General features: G+C 42.7%; 1 protein-coding gene across 1 annotated transcript in view; it reads left to right on the top strand.

The window, feature by feature from the left end:
- The window catches only part of LOC122540049 (E3 ubiquitin ligase TRAF3IP2-like), a 68,374-nt gene that overhangs the window by 16,544 nt on the left and 29,111 nt on the right, over nt 1–22,719 (top strand). The window contains exon 2 of the mRNA XM_043675383.1: nt 9,567–10,478. Within this exon, the coding sequence (XP_043531318.1) occupies nt 9,567–10,478 (912 nt within the window). The remainder of the gene's footprint in view (nt 1–9,566; nt 10,479–22,719) is intronic.

Genomic DNA, 22,719 nt, shown 5'->3' with positions numbered 1-22,719 from the left:
CCTCTAGCTTATCTCTCCATGCTTCAGGCTCTCTGCCTTTATTCCTGATGAAGGGCTTTTGCCCAAAACATCGATTTCGCTGCTCCTCGGATGCTGCCTGAACTGCTGTGCTCTTCCAGCACCACTAATCCAGAATCTGGTTTCCAGCATCTGCAGTCATTGTTTTTACCCCTTCTACTTATTTCATCCTTTACATGACCTGATCACACTTGAAACCAATATACATTTTACACACATTCTCACTGGGAATGCACAGTCGATTTAGACAGGATATTTCCTCATGTGAGGCAATCTAGAATAAGAAGTCATAGTTTTAGGATAAGGGGTTGCAGGTTTTAAACAGAGATGAGGAGGAATTACTTCTCTCAAAAGGTGGTGAATCTTTGGAATTCACTCTCCCGGACTGCGATTGAGGCTGGGAGATTGACTAAATTTAAGGAGGGAATAGACAGATTTTTAATGAAGGGTTATGGAGAGTGGGCAGGAAAATGGAATTGAGGCTGAGATGAGATCAGCCATGATTGTAATAAATGGTGGAACAGAGGCTGAATGCCCTACTCCTGCTCCTAGTTCTCACGTTCTCATGAATCACAAGACCATAAGACATAGGAGCAGAAATAAGACCATTCAGCCCATCGAGTCTGCTTCACCATTCAATCATGGCTAATAGATTTCTCAACCCCATTCTCCCACTTTCTCCCTGTAACCCTTGATCCTCTTTACAATCGAGAACCTATCTATTTCCGTCTTAAGTATACTCAATGACCTGGCCTCCATAGCCTTCTGTGGGAATGAATTCCATAGATTCACCACTCTCTGGCTGAAGAAGTTTCTCCTTATTTCTGTTCTAAAATGTTAATTTTCTGTGTTTCTTGTATGAAGACACACAAATCTGTCAGAACATCATTTAAGAGTTCTTTTAAAAATATATTCTTTAACTTATTCCTCCAGCAAGGTGACCCAGAGCACATTGAGGGGCTAACTGACATAGACTGGCTCCTCCATCCTCCATCATTGTTCCAATAAGTGAATAAACTTGTCCACTTTATCTAGGGCTGTGCCCTCAGGTCCTAGTCTCTCTGACCAAAGAAAACATCTTCCCAACATCCACTCTGTCCAGGCCCTTCAGTATTCTGTAAGTTTCAATTAGATCCCCCCTCATCCTTCTGAACTCCATCATGTACAGACCTGGAGCTCTCAAACGTTCCTCATACGTTCAATATGAACCAATAGTGAGTTTTAACAAGAAGAGGCACTCGTATTAACAACACAATGACGTTAATTCCATGGTGACAGTAGGTATATACTACATTTGTTTGTTTGGTATCATTACAAAGACTGTCAGGAACTGAAATGAGCACAGTGTGTAATTCTGGTCGCTGGAGGAAGGACAGCAGAGGAGATTCACCAGAACGTTATGAAGGGAGGCTGAAAATGTTCAGGTTGTCTTTAGAGCAGAGAAGGTGGAGAGGGACCTGATTGAGGTGTATACATTTGTGAGGGGCATGGAGACAGTGGATAGAAAGCAGCTATTACCTTCAATGAAGGGTCAGTAAGAGGGGGCATCATTTAGGTGAAAGGCAGGAGGATTTAGAAGGGATTGGAGGAAGAGAGAGTGGTGGAAATTAGGATTGCACTGTCAGGGAGAGTATTTGAAGCAGGAAATCTGACTACCTTTAATAGGTACAGGGAATAGCACTTACAAGGTCACAGTGTACAAGGCTATGGGCCAAGTGCTGGAAATTGGGACAAATGAAGGTTTAGAGTAATTTTTGTCAGTGCAAATTCAACAGGCCAAAGAGCATCTCCCTGTATGGATCTATAATTCTGGTGGTCCTGTTTATCTGCTGCCCTTATCCTTGTTGATGGAGCAGTTCATGGGTTTTGAAGGTGTTGTCAGAGCAGCCTTGGTGAGTAACTGCAGTACATCTTGTAGACAGCACACACAGCGGTCACTGTGTATCAGGGAATGAATGCTCAAGGTGTTTCAGGGGGGCAAACAAGTGGGCCACTTTATCCTGGATGTGTTCTCAGGCATGGTTGGAGCTACACCCGTCCAGGGAATTGGAGAGCTTTCCATCACACTCCTAACTTTCGCCTTGGTGAACAGCCACTGGGACATCAGGAGATCTGTTTCTCACCATAGAATTCCCAGTTTCTGACCTGCTCTTGTAACCTGTGTGCTATGGTTATCTGATGAGTCCTGTTGAGTTTTTGGTCATTGGTATCCTCCAGGATATTGTTAGTGGGGAATTCAGTGATGGTAATGCCACTGAATGTCAAGGAGTGGTGTTAGATTGTCTCTTGTTGTTGATAGTCATTGCCTGTGTGCTGGTACTGCCTGGTGGTATCAGTCTGCTGGATGTCACCTAGGTCTTGCTGCACTGTTTCAATATCTTTCATAAAAGGTTTAAATAATCTCTTTTGTTTTGCCACTCTTCCTGGTGCATTTTCCAGCCTTGAGGAATACAATGGTGAGAAGTGGATAATGTGGAGACAATTTGGAATTTTCTTGGGAAGCACAGACCCAAATTACAGTTCAGAAAGCCCCACCTCCCACGACCTCTGAAAATACACTTTTCACTGTACTCCTGTGCTTGAGTACACGTGACAATAAAATCTAAATCTAAAATGGTACTCAGTCAATGGGAGATAGGAAGGGAACTCCTCAGTGGTGAAATGTGCACTGCGCATCCATGAGGTTTGATAATCTGTTGTCTGATAGAGTGACCACTTCCTTTTCCACGAACTGTCACACACTCTCTTACAGTTCATGTATTCCATTCTCCCACACCAGCCCCAGCCCCTGCCCAAAGCCCTCCCTCAGGCGCTATCTCTGCAGTGCATTAACGGTAACTCTCACCTGGCACCAATCCAAACCACAACAGCTGCCATTTTCAGCACACGGTCTCCCACTGGTCATTCAGTTGAATTTGTTGCGGCTTTTGCAATTCTGCATTCTTCAGTTGTGGGCTGATAGTCACACAAGTAAAAGCAGTTGTTCATTGTTTACTGGAGCCTTCTAACCATTAGCCAGCAGTTCCCAGATAACAGTTTGAAACCACACGGGCTGCGTTCCTCAAGGCAATCAGGGCTCACATTCTATGGGACAATGGTTATGTTACTGGGTTTCTACTCCAGACGTATGTGAGTTCAAATGCTGTGTGACAGTTTGAATATATCTGGAAGTAAAAAGCTAGACTCAGTAAAAACAATCATTATGTCGCTGGATTGTCACAGAAAGCTCAACATTGGACTTGGCCATTTAGCCTTTCAAGCTGATCATGCCGGATCGGATTTTCACCTCGACTCCACTTTCCTGCATCTCCCTGATTAGACTTTCAGTCCCTTCGTAATCAGGAATCGACCTGTGTCTGTCTTCAAAATATTTAAAGGTTCTGCATTCACTGGCCTTTGAGGAAGGGAATTCCAAAGACCCATAATCCTTTGAGAGAAAAGAGTAATTTGAAGTCTGTATTTTAAATGGACGACCCTTCTTTTTTCACTCTGACCCCTAGATCTAAAATCACTCACAAGAGGAAACATGGTTTCAATGTCAACCCAGACCACCTCCTCAGGATCTGATATGTTTCAATTCAGTCATTTCTGACTCTTCTAAACTGCAGAGGATGTATAATCATAGAACCATACAATGCAGAACAGACCCTTTGGCCCATCAAGTCATATTTGCCTAGCCCGTGTGGCCATTCCTCATAAAGTAATCATTCAAGACAGCTCAAATCTCAATTATCGCCCTCTGAGAAACAAGGTGTCCCCTGTTACTGATCGGTCGATATATGCTTATGATTGAATGACATCTTTTGCCATTTTGGGAATCAAGGGTTACTTGGAAAAGGCTGGAAATTGGAGGTGAAGAATGTCAGATCAGCCGTGATTCTACTGAATGGTAGAACCGGTCTCAAGAGGCTGAATGGTCTATTCCTGTTCCTGTCTTTTATGGTCTCGTATTTGATGCAATCATATAACAGTAAGTGTAAAAGAGATGTTGTTTCACAGTAGGTATCAATCCCTGCCTCTGAATCTACATGATTAACCTCAGTGATGGAGGAAGTTATAGAAGTGATTAGAATAATCTCATCAGATACTCAGGGAAAGTCAGCACAGTTTGTTAAAGCCACATTGTATTTTGAGGATATTGAGATTGATGTGGTTTACATGGACTTCCGAAAGGTGATTGGTGAAGTGCCAGGTGACAGGCCTGCCAAGGTGAAAGCCCGTGGAATGAAGTGTTTGGCAGTAACATGGATCTGAATTGGCCAAATGTTAGACACGAGGCACAGAAGCGTTTTCAAACTGGCTAAAATTAAACAGTAGGATTCCTGGGGTTCAGTGCTAAAACTGCTGTTTCTCCTATCTATATACCAATGATGTAGATTTTGGGGACGGACATAATTTCAAAATTGTGGGTGACCCAAGATTTAGAAGTGCAATGCAGCTTGAGGAGGCTGGTGGTAAACTTAAAGAGAAGGAAGGCAGGCTGGCGGAATGAGTGACGATAGAAATTTAATTCAGATTTAAGTGCAAAGTGATACACTTTGGTAGGAAAAACAAATCAAATAAGGAGTACGGTTCTAAAGAAGGTGCTGGAACACAAATCTGGGGGTCAAAGGTACACAAATCATTGAAGGACTGGTTGAGAAATTGGTACAAAAAGCCATTCATGATCCTGGATTTTATGAATGTATAGAAGTTAGAATTTTCCCTTCCCTGGATATTTTGAGAAAAGGGGGAAAAATCAAGTAAATTTGCCTCAGAGAGAAACTCACCCTTTTCTAGACACCTCTGCTACTGAGTGCTGGGAAAGAGGATCCATGAACAGCCTTCTCAACATGCCAGGGATTAAGGCCCTTATGTGGTCATTTAATGGCCATGTAAGGGTCTCATCTGATCGATCCTAAATCAACTGCTTCTCCAACAGGCAAGAGATTTCCAACTGGGAAACCATGGCAACTTGCCTGTCCACTTGGAGTTGTGGGATGGGGAGGACTCCAATTCTCCAAATAGAACATAGGAACATGAGTAGGCCTCTCCAGCCTTTTCCACCCCTCAGTGAGGTCATGGCTGATCTCTGGCCCCACTCCATATACCTGCCTTTGGCACCTATCTCTTAAAACCTTTGTTGAACAAAAAGAGTTTTTTCTCAGATTTGGAGCCAATTAGAGGCACAGGTGGTGAGAAAATAGGTGCAGTGTGAAAGCTCCCTCCCTGTCCTTGCCTTCGATCCTCCCTTATTATCCCTTCCTTATCCCTCACTGTGTGACCAGAAGAAAACAAAGAAGACTTGCCTCTTTGCCATTGGAAACTTTTTTATTTAGTAAACTAAGATGGAAGCTGTTTACCTATTCCCACCTCTCCAAATTCAATCTACACAAATTCCCTTGTGCATGTTGGCTTTTACCATTCTCCAACCATCGATTTTGAAGGCATCAAAATTAACTCTGTGCCTCTTGCTTTTGTACTGTCATTACACCATGAGCAAGTGAGTTATCTACAATTACCTGGCCACTGTTTATCCATCTATTCGTGTCATAGTAATCTACAGCACAGAGAAAGGCCATTTGGCCCATCCCATCCATGCCTGTCTAAAGCAACCATCTAACTATGCCAATTCCATTTTCCAGTACTTGGCCCACAGCTGTGTATGCCTTAGTATCACAAGCGTATATCTAAATAGTATCATCAGTGCTAGGGAAAATATAAGCTCGACTGCAATTAGGTGCTAGTGGGGGGGGGGGGTAGAAAAAAAGGGGGAGAAAAGAAATATATGTTACGAAAAAAAATCTAAATAGTTTCTAAATGTTATGTGGGTTTCTACCTATCCCAACGTTGCAGGTACTGAATTCCCGATTCTCACCAGCCTCTGGGTTAAAAGGTTTCTCCTCACATCTCCTCTAAACCTTCTGCCCCCCACCTTAAATCTTTGTAGATCTAATGTAACAAATGGTCTCAATGATATTGCTACTTATGGGAGCTTGCTACGTATAGAATGACCGCTGTGTTTTCAGCGTTGGAACAGGGGCAGTCTTTCACAAATACTTCCCTGGCTGTTTGGTTGGTGTTTTCTTTTCATTGAGCCAGAGTCATTTCCTTGTATCTGAACTCTGTGCAGTACCAAGTTACTTTCTAATAGATGGTGCTTATTTCTCGGGACATGGGTTTGGGGGAGCAGGGGTGGCATGGGGGTGGGAGTGGGAGTCAAAATAGGTGAGTGGTCATTCAGAGAGAGGGCACTGGAGCCAGATTATGTAGTCGTGGCCAAATTAAAAGCTGGTGGGTCATGTTGGGGGCATCTGTGTGCCAGCATGGGGGAACAGTTTGGTGATAGTGACCATAACTCAGTAAGATTTCAGGTAGTTTTGGATCAGGGCAAAGATGAACCAGAAATGAAGGGGAGGGGTGTGTGATTTTAATAACATAAGACAAGATCTGACAACGTGGACTGTGTCAGAACAGCAGGAGATATTCAAAGGGGTAGTCGTGAGATTGTGGGACGAAAACATTTCGAAAGGAACCCTGGATGTCAAGAGATTTACAGTATTAGATAAGGAGAAAAAAAGGAAGCTTAAGATATATACCAAAAGCTTAAAACAGCAGATGTCCTAGAGAAAGATAGAAAGTTCTGGAGGTTGCTTGAAAAAGAAATTAGGAGAGCAAAGAGGGGACATGAGAAAAGGTGAAAACAGAGAAAATTCCTAGGCATTTTGTAAGTATGTAAGGGACAAAAGAATGACCAGCAAGTGTAGGGCCCATTAAGAATCAAAGTAGCAGAGCTGAAAGACATAGCTATGGTTTTAAATGAGTACACTGCATTTCTATTCTCTGTAGAGAAGGATGATGGAGATATTGAAAACAGGGAGGGAGATTGTGATATACTTGAATGAATGAGCATTGAGAGAGAGGAAGTATTAGTGGTTTTCACAGGCTTGAAATTGCCAGGCCAAATCCCCAGGCTCAGATGAGATGTATCCCAGGCTGTTGTGAGAGGCAAGGGAGGAGATTTCAGGGGCGCTGACATTAATTTTCAAGTCCTCTGTGGCCTCAGGAGAGGAGCCAGAGAACTGGAGAACAGGAGAACAGGTAATGTGGTACTATTAATGAAGAAGGGTAGAAGGGATAAACCAGAATACAATAGGCAGTGAGTCTAACATCTGTGCTAGGGAAACTATTAGAAAAAATTCTGAACAATTGAATTAATATGCACCCTGAGACTAACCAATATATGGCTTTGTAAGATAGAGATCATATCTAAAAAAAATTGACTTAATTTTTTCGAGGTGACAAGGTTTGTAGATGACAGTAGTGAGCTTTTGTCATCTACATGGACTTCGAAAAGACTTTTAACAAGATTTAACATGACAGACTGGTTAAGAAGCTAAGGGCACATGGGATCAAGTACAGTTTGGCAAATTACATTCAAAATTGGCTTAGTGGCTGGAAGCAGAGGATGGTGGATATGTTTGTGACTGGATGCATGTGTCCAGTGGGGTACCACAGGATCCGGTTTGTTTTATGATGATTTTGTGGCTTTAGGAGTTGTATTTTGTCCTGGTTTCTTTCAGAGAGAGAGATTGAACAAGAGGTGAAGAGCAGCCTGAAATAATGTAAACAGTTTGTGAGGCCTTGGGTTTTTATTAAAGTTGGAACAATAGAAGCAGCCTGGATGGCTGTGGCCAGCTCTCACTAATCAGGACGTCTGGGTTTTCTTAAGCTTTTAGATTCAGCAGAAGCTGCTGAAGATATTTTTCCCCTCTCTCGGTTACAGCTAGAAGCTGGGGTTTCTCTTCCTACTCTGGGCATTGCATATGAGAAAATCTGATTCTGAATTTGCCTTTTTGGATGTGTTTATGGGACATTATTATATTCAAGCAGTTAATTAGTATTAACTACTGTCTCAATTGTTCTGTTAAGTTTTCCAGTAGAGTTATGTCATTCTAAGTTCTCCTATCTTGTGTTTTAACTATAGTGTGTGAGTAAATTGTGTTTTGTTTAATGCCAGTATTTTCACCAATCGAATTGCATTTGGAATGTAGAACTTTTACATTTGCCTTCCTCACTGTTGACTACCCCACCAATTTTGGTGTCATCCTCAGGCTTACTAATCATGCCTCCTAAATTCTCATCAAACCATTTGGTTAAAACACAAACCACAGTGGATTCCTGCTGGACACAGACCTCCTGTCTGAAAAACAACCCACCACCACCACCCTCTATCTCCTATCATCAAGCCAATTTTGTATCCAATTGGCAAGCTCTCCCTGAATCCCATGTAATCTAACTTTACTAATTAGTCTACTTTACTAAAGTTCATGTAGAAAATGTTCACATTCTGAACTCATCAATCGTTCTGGTTGCATCTTCAAAAAGACTCAGTCAAGTTTGGGAGACACAATTTCCCTTGCACAAAGCCATGCTGATTATCCCTAATCAGTCCTTGCTTCTCCAAATGCATGTAAATCCTACCTTTCAGAATTCCTTCCAATAACTTTCTCACCACTGATGTCAGGCTCATAGGTCTCTGGATCCCAGTCTTCTCCTACACCCTTTCTTAAATAACAGTCCAACATTAGCCACCCTCCAGTCCACCAGTACCTCACTTGTGGCTGTAGATGATACAAGTATCTCCACTAGGGGCAGTGCAATTTCTTCTCTAACTTCCCATAATGTCCTGGGATACACTTGATGAAGATCACTTGAGATTTATCTACCATTATGTTTCTTCAAGCTCTCCAGCACTTCTGTAATGTGGACTGTTTTCAAGATATCAATATTTATTTCCCTAAGTTCCCTAGCCGCCATTTCTCTCTCCCCTGCAAAAACTGACACGAAATATTTGTTCAGTATCCCTCCCATCTCCTATGATTCCATACATCCCTCGTTGATCTTTAAGAGGCCCTATTCTCCCTCCAATTGCTCTTTTGCTCTTAACGTACTTGCATTATCCTTAACCTTACCTGCCAGTGCTATCTCATAGCCCCTTTTTAAAATGCTGTATCTATAATATTTGTATTGATGTCACCCACTGTTTAATATATCGTTCTGAGGCAAATTTGACAACAATAAATACCACTCATCGAACTTGGTCAAATGTTCGAAGATGTTTCACTGGAGCATTATCACATAAAATTTCATACCACTCTATACAAAGAGGTTGTAAACTGGGTGATGGAAGGTTCTGTTAAGGAGATGGGTTCTGCAGTGTGTCTTACAAGAGAGTTTTGAGGACGGAACGATTGAACTTAGAGCTGAAGCACTGACCTTCACCAATGGTGGAGGAATAAAATGAGCGAAGCTGCAAGGTGCAGAGTCTGAGGAAGGCAGAGTTCTCAGAAGGCTGTAGAGTTAGTGAAGGCTGTTGTGGAGCTGGCAGAAGTAGAGATAGCAAGAAGAATATGATTGCAGTTGAACTGAACACGTGTATACACAAGGAGAAATGGAAAGTAAGTGTGGCCAGCAACAGCACGTCCGAGTCAAAGTTCTATCTGCACCAAAGTGTCTTTGTCTTCACATTCCACTTATTGTGCTTCGGTTCAATTTTTGTTTTTCAGCAATGGCAGGGCCCCAGAACCAAGCGGAGGAGGTGGAGGAGGATCTACACTGCTGGATGCAGTCCTCACCCTCACAGGGCAGTGGTGTTGATGAGAAGCTGGAGAGGTATCAATGGCCCACTGGACGAATGGCTGAAGCCAGTCACTGTGACCAGATGTCAGCTCCATACACCGTTGCATGTAAGATGTCAGGGGAGAAGCAGAAACCAGCTTTCCATCAGCTCGACACTGGTCACCATCACTATCAGACTCAGCCTGGGCCCCTGGTTAGTAACAGTGAACAGTATGACCTCTCATTGGCAGAAGCTGAGGGGAAGCCAAAGGAGGCTCTGGAATCTGAGTTTAAGGACTTTGCAACGATGAATGAGCTTGATTATTCTTCACAATTTGGAAATGGCACATCTTCTGACACCAGCATGTTTTTAGCAGCTATGATCAAAAAACAGCGGCAGGGTGGATGGTTGGATCCATGCAGCAGATCTGAGTACACAGAGCAGATGAAACGTGCCTCTGTTCCAGCTTCTTTAAGCAGCACGGCCTCCTCGTTAAACCTGGACCACCCTCAAGAAATCAAGAAGGCTTTCCTCAATGCTTCTCCGGGTGTCAGCAGCAATCCTGATGGTGTTTCACTCTCACAGTGTCAGGGCCGTTTTGAACTGCCCAGTAAAGATACAGGGTACGAATCTCAAAATGACTTTGGAATCGGTCACCTGGATCCTCCTGGGCCCCTCCTCTCAGGGCTGAATGACCTGGACCCTCCTCTCCCTCTGCAGTCCAGAGAATTTCCTGCAGGGGGACCCCGCATGTATCCTGTCTTTTCATATCCCAGGGCCCCAGCCATCATTCCTCGATACTCTCCGGGTATACCTCAATACGGATACCAACAGGCTGTCAACCAAATGCAAAGCCCTTGTAAGTGAATCATTTACCTCCTTGAGTGAATGTAATGTAAGTGTGAGTGAATTTATCTCCTTAATTACAGATAGAGTTATTAACTATTTCCAGTGATATTGCCATTTTGTACAGAAACATGCCCAATGGCCCGCGCTGACCTTTACACTCTGGTTTCTTGGCAGGTTTGCAATATTGGTCCAGGAATCAAGTCTAGCAGTGGGAAGGGATGGATGAACAGTTGAGGCCAACAAAAAACACAAAGGGATAAATGCTCAGTTCACTGTGTACAACAGGCCCCCAAACAGTCAGGTGGAAATACGTAATCCGATCTCAGAGAAATGTAGGAATAGCAAGGCAGTAGCAGTAGGATACTTTAACCAACCAATTCTAAACTGGGATAGTTTAGTGTGCAAGGGAGGGAGCCAAATTGTTAAATTGCATCCAGGAGAATGTTTTTAGCAAGTCCATGGAAAGCGCAACAAGAGAAAGGGCCGTTCTCGATGTAATAGTCACAAATGAGCTTGGGTAGGTTGGAGGTAGGTTTTTACCTCGTTGATTTTAACCCTACTGCGAATCCTCTTGCAAGGATGCCTGCCTTGAAGAAGTTTTCCTCCTCTCTCTACAAGAATCTCAGGGAGTCCCTCTCCCACTGCAACCCCCAGGTCCTTTCCTCTGCCCTGAAGCTCTTCAACCATGTCCTGAAACAAACTCGCTACCACAGCCACATTTGCTTCCTCAGTGCCTGCCTCCGTAACCAACTCACCCCACACGGACTCCGGACCACCTTTAAACCAGCAGAGTTCGGACCCGAACAGGACAAACAGTACAGACTACAGATTCAAAAACACCACCAACGGTTCTCCTTCAAGATCCTCCGCTCCACGCTCGCAGCAATAGGTTGGAGATCTATCAGCAAGGGAATGTTTTGAAGAAAGTGATCATAACTCAGCCAGATTTAGGATAATTATGGATAAGGATACGAATAGGCTGGGAATAAAACAATCCTAAACAGCGGAAAGGCTAATTTTGCCAAGATACAATTTCACTGGGAAAGTCACTTGCAGATAAAACTGGGTTGGAGCCGTGGGAGACCTTCAAGGAGGAGATGGTGAGAGTGCAAGGAAGGAAAATGGTCCAGCAAAGACAAAAACGGAAGAATTCTGGATGTCAAGGGCACAAAGTTTAGGATGAAGGAGAGAAGAGAAACTTCGGGCAGATACTGAGGGTTTGCGATGGTAAGGTCTTTAGAGAGTGCAAGGGGGAACTTAAAATATGGAAATGAGGATATTAGGGAATGTGTGTGAGAAAGCATTGGTGCATAGAGTATTTTCAAATTTATTTCGAGCAAGAAAATTACTGGAGAAAGAGTAGGGTCCAATAGGAAAGATCGAAGTAATCTGTGTATGGACCTGGAAGAAATGAGCCCAACCCTCAATAAATATTTTGCATTGATTCTCACCGTGGAAAAGGGCAATGGAATATAAATTTCAGGGTGGAGGACTGGGAAACATCAGAAGGGATTAACATAGACAGAGGGGAGATACTGGTGGGTTTAGCAGCCTTCACATGGGGATACATTCACAGGGCTGGACTGGAATCCCAGGCTGTTTATGAAGGCATGGGAGTGTCGATATCGAGAGCTCTGTCACTATGTTTCAAATTCTGTTTGGACACAATTGGGGTGCCGGAGGACCGGAGTAACATTCCCTCTGAGGTGCACAGCTCTGTGCGAGCACGCTGCTGCTCCCAAATGTGGCAGTCAGAGGCAGCATTGAGTTCCAGTTCCAGAAGTCACTGCCACACATTGGCCTCGGAGGCCAGAGCAGCCGGAGGGAAAGTTTGAGGGAAGGTTGGACCGGGAGGACTGTTAACATTGTCCCAGTATTTTTAATAAAGGGAGAAAGGAATATGCAAGGAAATTACTGGTAGTCAGTCTAACCTCGGGGGTGGGGAAGTTATCAGAAAGAATTCTAAGGCAGAGAATATAACTGCAGGTGGAGAGATACAGATTAATCAGGGATAGTTGACCTGGATTTGTTAATGGAAGGTCATGTGTGACAAGTCTTGATCAAATGTTTGAGGCAGTGACCTTGAGTGTAAATGAAAGTAATGCATTTGACATGGTGTACATGGAATTAGCAAGGCTGGATTTTTTTAAGAGGTTACCAAGAAGGTAGATAAAGGAAAAGCGGTAGATGTTGTCTACTTAGCCTTTAGAAAGGCCTTTCTCAAGGTTCCACATGATAGGCTGGTTAGTATGGGATATGCGGTCCAGAGAGAGACAGCCAATTAAATGCAAAATTGGCTTGAGGTAAAAGTCAGCAGGGGTAGTAGAGGGTTGTTGTTCAGATTGGAGGCCTGTGACCAGTAGTGTACTATAAGGATCGATTCTGGGACTACTGTTATTTGACTTTTATATCAATGATTTGGATGAGCATACAGGAGGTATGGTTAGTAAGTTTGCGGATGACACCAAAATTAGTGGTGTAGTGGACAATGAAGACAGTTATCTAAAAGTACAATGAGATCTTGATCAGATGGCCAATGGGCCGAAAGTGGCAGATGGAGTTTAATTTAAGTAAATGTGAGGAGTTACAGTTTGGTAAGGCAAACTAGAGCAGGATTTACACAGTTAATGGTAGGGTCCTGGGGAGTGTTGTTGAACAGAAGGACCTAGGGTGCTGCTACATAGTTTCTTGAAAGTGGCACCACAGGTAGACAGGATGGTGAAGAATGCATTTGGTACATTCACCTTCATTGGTCAGATAATTGAGTAGAAGGCATGTTGTGGCTATATAGGGCATTGCTTTTGGAATATTGCATACAATTCTGGGCTCTCCCTGCCATAGGAAAGATGTTGTTCAATTAGGAAGGGGACAGAAAAAATACAAAGATGGAGGGTTTAAGCTATAGGAAGAGGCTGAAGAGGCTGGGGGTATTTTCCCTGTGTGTCGGAGGCTGAGGGGTGACCTTATAGAGGTTTATAAGATCATGAGGGGCTGGATTGGGTGAATAAACAAGACCTTTTCCATAGGGTGGGGGAGTCCAGAACTAGGTTTAAGGTGAGAGGGGAAAGATTTAAAAGGGATCTGAGGGACTACTTCTTCACACAGAGGATATTGTGTATATGGAATGAGCTGCCAGAGGAAGCTACCAGGCTTCAATTATAACATTTAAAATCATTTGGATAGGTACATGGATAGGAAACGTTTAAAGGAATATGGGACAAATGGGACTAGTTCAGTTTAGGATACCTGGTTGGCGTGGAAATGTTGGACCGATGGGTCTGTTTCGTGCTGTTTGACTCTATGACTTTTGATAAGGTCCCTTCTGTCAGACTGATCAAGAAAGCCCCATGGGATCCAAGGCAATATTGGCTCCAAAATTGGCTGAGAGGCAGGAAGCAGTGCATGATGGTAGAGGCATGTTTCTATGACTGTTTCCAGCAGGGTTCTACAGGCCTCAATGATGAAACCCTTGCTGTTTGGGAAGTACACTAATGATTTGGACTTAAATATAGTGAGTATGATCAAGATATTCACAGGTGACATGAAAACTGGTGAATTTCAGTTGAATTTCAGATGCCAGGTATATTGGAAAGACTAATGGATGGTATCAAACAGCATATCCCTTCTGCTGTTTGCAATAAGCAAGGTATTACCAGCATATACCCAACCAGCATGTTCTTGCAAAGCTCAAAACATAGTGTCCAGCATTAAATATGATTCTGCAATTGGCCAGCATTCCTGAGTGTACAAAGAATTATGCTTAGCATCAATTTAGGATTGTCAGTCGGTGCACTGTGTGGTGTCCTTGGTTGGTACTGGATGTTACATATTAATACACAGGACCCCTGTCCTTTACAGACAAAATGAACATAGACACATTGTGCCTGCTTCAACTCAACAAGAGAGGTTCAATCTGACCAATCAGAAATTGACCAAGTCTCTTCAGACAGCACATTCCAAATCGCTATTGTCCAGAAAATACATGGGAACACCATCACCTGCAAGTTCCTCTCCAAGCCACACACCAATCCTGACTTGGAAGTTTATTGTTGCTCCATCACTGTCACTGGGTCAGTGTCCTGCAACTCCCCCCCAAATGTTTTCACATTCACCAATAGACTGCAGTTGTTCAAGACAACATCTCAGCTCCACCTTCCCAAGGGCCTATTAGTGATGGCAATAAATACTGGTCAGCTCCTCAAAGCCAAAATCCTTTGAATAAATAAAAAAAATCAGAGGCAACCTGTTTCATTTCAAAATTAAAGAAAGCCTTGCAGCCAACTGTCAATCACCATTAATACTACTCCCAGACAGAATCCATTTGCCAATCAATTAGCATTCTCCTCTCATGCAGTCTCCTTATTGGTTATCCCCTTAAACTGACATTGGTGAATTATCCCGAAGGGTGAAGAAAATGCTTTGACAATATGTGCTAACGTGTTCCTTTCTCCAACATAGCTCAAGTTCCGAGACAGAACTCAGGAGAACTGTTGACAATACGTTTGACAGAAAAGGAGGTTCTGCTAGCTGTGGATCTTGCGTATGAGCTGGGCCAAGTGGTTCAGATGTCAGTCAGAGAAAATTCACGCACAGTGCTAATTCTAGCTTGGCTATGAGAGAAAAATAGGAGAAATGCAAAAATATAAATAGTTCACTTGCAGATAGCCAATTTCAGTGGGTCTGGTCCAAATAAATTAGAATTAAAGATATGAGGTGATCTATTAAAATATTTAAGTTGTTGATGACCTTGGCAGGATAAGACTGGACAGTAAGTTTCCTCTTGTTGGGAGATAGTGAGAACTGCAGCTGCTGGAGAGTCAGAGTGGATAAAGAGTGGAGTTGGAGAAAGCACAGCAGGTCAGGCAGCATCAGAGGAACTGGGCTGACAATTCTGACTTGAAGCACCAATTCCCCTTCTCCTCTGATGCTGCCTGACCTGCTGTGCTTTTTCCAGCTCCACTCTTTATCTTCTGTTGGGATCTTTAGAACTGAGGGAACAGTTCAAAAATATGGGACTTTAAGATGGAGGTGAGGAGGAATTTCAGGGGAAACCTTTGGCTTTAGAAAGCTAATTTTTGGAATTCTATTCCACCAGAGAACAGTGAAGGCTAGACATTGAATGTATTCAAGAATGGGTTAGACCGATCTTTGACTGGTAAGAGAGTGAAGGGGTATGGGGAACAGGCCACAATCATCCTACCATCCTATATTTCATCCAGTTATCATCCTATCGAACGGTAGAGCGGACTTTGATGCACTAAATGGCCATCAGCCTACTGACTCTTCTCATGACCCTCTGATGAATAGCATTAGCAAATCTAAGAAATTGGCCCCAGTTCTGTTTATGTATAACTTGTCCAGAGGGCTGGTTTGTGATGCATTGTGATACCAACAGCGTGGGTTAAATTCCCACACTGGCTGAGGTTACCATGAAGGACTGTCAACCTTTCCCCTCCCCTGAGGTATGGTGACCCTCAGGTTAAACTACCACCGGCCATCTCTCCGTCCAATGAGAGAGCAGCCCCAGACTATGGCAACTCTATGTTTACCTTCCCCCAGTACTGTTTCCAACAGCTCAATAATCTGAAACCCTCTATCGAGTACCATCTCTCCATCTGCACGTTAATCTGATCTATCCTTTTATTCTACACTTGCATGTGATTACAGGAGTAGTCTCTAGATTATTATTTCTGAAGTTCTGCTTGCTAATACCTTACCTTACTCCTTGAATACTGACTGCAAGACCACATCTCTCCTTCTGCCTATGTTGATGGTACTAATGTGAACCATGTCTGCTGAATGTTCCCCCTCCCACCTTTGGGTGTGCTGCAGCTGATCAGCACCATTCTTGAAGCTGGCATCAGGGAGGTAACTCCCAACCCTGAATTCATTAACAAGCGATTCAAGATTATCAATTAGATACACAATGTGTCTCACTTGCACTGACTAGAAGCTGCATCTATTCGTACGCAGTGACCTATTCTCTGCAAACACAAAGAATGCACCGAGGCATTCTAAACGTTTTGGGGTCCAGTGATATTTCTTCAGAACTGTTCATTGGAGCTGAAGCATTACCTCTGCTTTCTCTCCACAGATGCTGCCTGACCTGCTGAGTTTTTACAGCAGTTTCCAGTTTGATTTCTAGCATCCGAGGGTCTTTGATATTTATGCCCATCCCATTGTGCCTTTCCTTAAATAAATGAAAGCACAGAGGACACTACTTGGCCAGTACATTCTTCACAGCAATGCCTCAACCAGTCAGAGTCACTTAATCAACCACTCGGCATCCTCTTCTCACGCAGCATAAATTGCTGTTCCCATTGAAATTTTGCATTCCTGTGTCTGCCTGCTGAGTGCAATTCGAAAAGCTGAGAAAGCATGTCCCTTTTCAGAAATACTCATTATCATTTAATAGAGAAAGGACTATTCTATTCCTTTAATCAACAGCATGCTAGTGAAGAAAGCGTACTGAATTAGCTAGAGGTTAATTTGAAACTTTATAGAGCATAGAGGGAGACACAGTGGTTAGCACTGCTGCCTTATAGTGCCTGAGACCTGGGTTCAGTCCCTGCCTCAGGTAACTGTGTGGAGTTTGCCCATTCTCCCTGAGTCTGTGTGGGCTTCCTCCCACAGTCCAAAAATGTGCAGGTTAGGTGAATTGGCCATGCTAAATTACCTGTAATGTTAGGTGAAGGGTGGGTTGCTCTTCAGAGGGTCAGTGTGGACTTGTTGGGCCGAAGGGTCTGTTTCCACACTGTAAGTAATCTAATCATTTGGCCCATTGTGCTGCTATTTACCATGCAATCCTGCAAAAGTTTCCTTTACTAGTATTTTTTCCAATTCCCTTTTGAAAGTTATTGCTGAATCTGTTTCCACTACTCGTTCAGTTCATTCCACATAATAATTTTTAATGCTTCAATTCTCTAATCCCCATATCAACTCTGGTTTATTTGCCAATTACCTTAAATCAGTGCCTTATAGTTACTGACCTGTGGCTGGAAAGTTTCTCTCGGTGCTTGACTACATTTGCATGAAGGCGATTATGCCATTGTACCACAAGGCTGTGCCTGCATTCTTTGGGATAGAAGATAGTTACACTTTAGCAACTTTATCTGCAGGAAACATTTACATAGGGACAATCTACAGTGATAGATTTACTGCTGAACAGGTCTGTTTTATTGATTAGTTTCCTGGGTTATGACCTGCAATGGCAGATGGTGTCTTTTGTTTTCACGATGTGGTCCTTAGCACGAGAGCATTAATTACTGTGCTCTGAGGGAGCTGTTAAACCAAGATATTGCCTCACTTATTCCTGTGGCTCTTCTTGCATCTTAAAGATCTTGTGAAACTATCCATTGAAAAGCAAGGAGTTTCCTAGGATCCTGGCCAACAATTCAACCTTAACTGACACCAGCCACTAACTCAGCCCAGGGTCTCGTTGACTTTCTTGTTAAGCAACAGCAGCAAGGTATTGCACAGCAGATTATCCAAAAGCATGAAGGAGTATAGAATTAGGGAAAAGATAGCAAACTAGATTATGTGCAGTACTGGGATCTATATTGTGTAAAGAAAATTAAGGATTTAATAGAAAGCTGTTTGGAATGAAGATAAATACTAAAAATGGCTTGTTTTTTTTCATCAAGGCCACTCAGATTGCAAGGCATTCTGGTCAAGAGGTTTACAATGATAAGAGATGGTGTGAGAGTAGATCACAGCACAACATCTTTCAGCAGTTTGGGCAATTAGAAATGGAGTGTGTCTCAGCCAGAGGATTAAACGTAATCGCGTTAGAAGAGAGCGCGGGCAAAAGTACATGATAATTGATTGTGGGGCTAACTCACTCATCCCAGATAAATACTATCACTATTGTCAGTGTCAGTGAGAATGGCAGGGTGGATAACACAATGAGGAAGTCATTCTGTCTGCTTCTTGCACACAACAACATTTTCAATAATTTCAGGGTCAGGACTAGACTTTGATTTGCTTGTAGTACTTTGCACTCTTGATACAATTTCTTGAAGGAAATACCTTACTTTTTGAATGTGATGAAGAGGAGGAGAATGAGTGGAAGGGGCTGAATTGCAGTCTTCTCAAGTAAAATGCCGATTTCTCTGACACAGATACTGTAGACGCATATACACAAGTGCAAAGAGAGACTGAAATGTGAGAAACCACAACTTGCTGGTGGAGCAAGGCAAGTGTACTTGAGAAACTAGAATTTTACACTATGGATTAAGTCACTTCACACCTGCCTGATCTCTTCCCTTCCCTAGCAACTCCACCATGCTCTCCCAACCACCAAATTTACCACAAACAGATGGATAATATCTGGTCATTATCACATTGTTGCTTGATGTACACAATTTGACTCCTGTGTTTCTGACTCTCCCACAATGTTTGCAACATCATATGTAAAAAAAAAACAGCCTTTCATTTGGCTGTGGAGTCCTTTGGGGGTGCCCTGAGCTCATGAACAATCCTGAACAAAGTGCAAGTCTACCTTTGTGCAAGCGTCCTGCTTTTGCAAACATACGCAGATGGTTGTTTATCAGCTACCATCAGTGCACTTGCAGAGAAAGCACATTATAAAACCATGATGTCAGGAGACACTTTATCTTAAGTTCTGTCAAGTGACAGCTGTGTGATAAGCCAATACAGATTTTTTGACAATGTAGCCTCTGAACTTTCAAATCATTCCTGGGCCTTCTCCCTTCTCCGTAAACTTGAGGCCATCCAAATTTCTGCAGCCGATGTTTTATTTGGACACAGTCCTGATCGTCCATCATCTCTGTGTTTACTCACATAAATTTGGTCCCAGTCAAAGCAGCATTTTGATTGGAAAATTCCCATGCTTGTTTTCAATTGTCCATGGCCTTAGCCACTTCCTGCCTCTGTCACCTCTTACAGCCTCCCTCCCCCCATGTTTTCCTGAGATACCCTACTGTCCTCTGCAGAATGTCCAGATCTGATCTCTCTGCTATCGGTGGCCATACCTCAGTTACCAAGGTCCCAGTGCCCGTCCTACACCTCTCGACCTTTCCATGTCATCTTTGCATTTAAGAAACCAAACCTAGACCATGCTTTTAGTCATCTGACTCAATAATTCCTTAAGTGGCTCAATGTTAATTGTTTGTTTTACAAACATTCTGTCAAGCGCCTCAGAATATTTGAATACATTAAATGTATTGTATAAATGTAAGTTGTTGTTGTGATTCTGACCTCATGGAAATCTGCAATTTCAGTCTCTTGGAATCATTCACATGGGTGCAGTCAATTCCTTTGTCCAGGGTCTAGGGAAAGGACTCTGTTTCTTGTAAATACACACCACAAAATCATAAAAGGGGATATAAAAATAAAAATAAATATAAATATAAAAATTCCCCTCCCCACCTGTGTTTCTGAACATTAATGACTTTGTATCTGAGCTCTCAAGGCCACCTCTCCATCTGCTATCGAGCAAACACGTTTTCATTCAAACTAAGTTCATCAATTCTCCTCCCACCCCCACCCCCGCACCTCCACTTTCCTGTTCAGTTGCTAGTTACAAAATGCATTTGTTTCTCTTAAAATGTTAAAAGGCACACAATGCCACAAACATCATGACTAATGACCTTGGTAACGGATGGAATCACTGGCTGAACACACTGTTTCACAATGTTACAGACTCATCTGCTCAAAATAAAGAGAAAACCCACAGTCCAAGTTATTATTGTAATGTTTAAACTCTGTTCTTAGGGTGATAATACCTTTGTAGTTAGGTAGCAGACTGGCTTTATTAATGACTGATCCTCCTCCATCTCGATAGTCTCTCTCTCTGGCAGGTTTGAGGTCCAGAATTTCTTTCATTTTTTCAACCTTCCCCAAACATTTTCCGTGTTCCTTGGATTTACTGTTGTCGGTTACATTGTTCTGAAATTAAACATAGCAATCATAGAGAGAAATCAACCATATCGCTGCTGCTTTCCTTTTACTCCCTTTTCATTACTAATGTGATTCATTTTACAGTTAAAATACTCTTTTTGTCATCTGTGGTTCATTTGATGTATCACAGATTACACTTTCTGAAAAGCAATGTCTGCCATCCAAAACCTTTCTTCATTAAATGTTTTACCTCCTTCCAATACCCAGCATAAATAATTGAAAACACTTTCATTTCACTAAGCAATGCCTGATGTTAAATGATTTGAGTTACTGTACTAGATATCAGTGTTAGGCTGTAATCATTGACAAAAACGTTTTTTATAAAGATGACTTTGATATTACAATGTTCACTTCTGTTGAATCCCTAAATGGTTGATAGGAGCGTAGGAACAGGAATAGGCCTGTTTTTGGTCTTGAGTACTTTTTGGTTAAAAAAGCATACTCTGACAATAACACTACTGTATTTAGATAGCTCAGGTCTGAACTACTGTATGGCCTTCTGTTTCCAACCAAATCCTAAGGATATTCAATTTGAAAAAGAGGTACAGTACACTTTATTTGGGTAATTCCATCTGAAGATAATCATCCCAGTTAAACACAAGTCACATTAACTCTCTGGTTGGGAACATGACAGTATACAGCTGCAAAGGGATGGTTGTGAAGGAATATGGGGTTGTGGGGATTTCTACGGCCACTGACAGTGCATGCACGCCTGCTTCACCTGACTGGGTTTGGAGGAGTCGGTGTTGGACTGGGGTGTACAAAGTTAAGAATCACACAACACCATTCTGGGTAATCTAAATGGAGAATGGGGAAAAAAAATTCTGGCTTCAACAGCTGCTCCTTTATAGAGGTCAGCAGTTACTGTTTTATATGCTCCTGCATTGTTTTGGAACTTTGGAGGAAAAAAGGTCAAAACAACAGCACTTTTAAAAGGGAGAGGGACAGACAAAGGCAGCACATGTTGAGGTCAGTGCAAGAAAGACAGAGAAAAAGAAACCCACTTTGCTAGCTGATACAGCAGTGAACCTGCAGTTACTGTCTTTGCTGTTTAAATTCATGTATTGCTGGACATCGGAGTGTGTCTGGGAAAATTAACAAACATTGAAATTCACAACTGATCTTGGAGGAACATGTTTGGGAGAGGTCACAGCACAGACACAGAGATGATGATATTTTAAGCATGGCTTACCGTAAGTCTGCAGTAGTGAGTAGAGTGGGTTCTTCCTTGATTATATGTTTTCTTGAGGTATGTCTCCTGATTAACCTTAAAGTATAAGCCATAAGTATTAATTTAACCTGGAGCAGTGTTTTGTAGAGGAATAAGACAGTGCTGTTTTCTGGGTCTGTAGATTGAAAGAAGCAAAAATGGCCTTTAGTAGAGTGAGATGCTCTTTTTGACGGATATGGGAGTTGAGAAAGAGCTTACGTGTTACTGAGGATTATACCTGCAATAAATGCTGTTGGTTGCGAATCCTATCAGATCAAATGGATCATTTGGAGAGACAGTTAAAGGCAATGAGGAATTTACAAGAGATAGGGGATGTGATGGATGGCAGTTACAGGAAAGGAGAAAAGTCTCAGATACAGTCACATAGATGGGTTAACCCCAGGAAAGGTAAGAGAGGTAGGCAGTTAGTGCAGGAGTCTTCTGTGGCTATCCCCATTTCAAACAGGTATGCTGTTTTGGAAAATGTAGGGGGTGATGGATTCTCAGGGGAACGTAGCACAAACAGCCAAGTTTCTGGTATTGAGACTGGCTCCAATGCAATGAGGGTTACAAGATTGGATTCCAGAGACCAATTGTGTTAGGGGACTCTCTAGTCTGTGGCCAGCAGTGAAAAATCAGAATGGAGTGTTGCTTCTCTGCTGCTAGGATCAAGGATGCCTCAGAGAGAGTGCAGAATGTTCCGAAGAGGGAGGGGGCCAGCAGGAGGTCATTGTACACATTGGAACCAATGACACAGGAAGGGAAAAGGTTGAGATTCTGAAGGGTGATTACAGAAGGTTAGGCAGGCATTTAAAAAGGAGGCCCTTGAGAGTAGTAATATCTGGATTACTCCTGGTGCTACAAGCTAATAAGGGCAGGAATAGGAATTTAGAGCAGATGAATGCATGGCTGAGGAGCTGGTTTATGGGCAAAGGACTCACATTTTTGGATCAATGGAAGTTGTTTTGGGATAGAAGTGACCTGTACAAGAAGGATGGATTGCACCTAAATTGGAAGGGGACTAATGTACTGGCAGGGAAATTTGCTAGAGCTGCTCAGGGAGATTTAAACTAGTAAGGTGGAGGGTTGGGACCCAGGGAGATAGTGAGGAAGGAAATCA

This window comes from Chiloscyllium plagiosum, chromosome 3, assembly GCF_004010195.1.
Source record: "Chiloscyllium plagiosum isolate BGI_BamShark_2017 chromosome 3, ASM401019v2, whole genome shotgun sequence".
Classification (NCBI taxonomy): domain Eukaryota; kingdom Metazoa; phylum Chordata; class Chondrichthyes; order Orectolobiformes; family Hemiscylliidae; genus Chiloscyllium; species Chiloscyllium plagiosum.
Note: the sequence above shows the minus strand (reverse complement) of the source record. Positions and strands in the feature narration are given on the sequence as shown.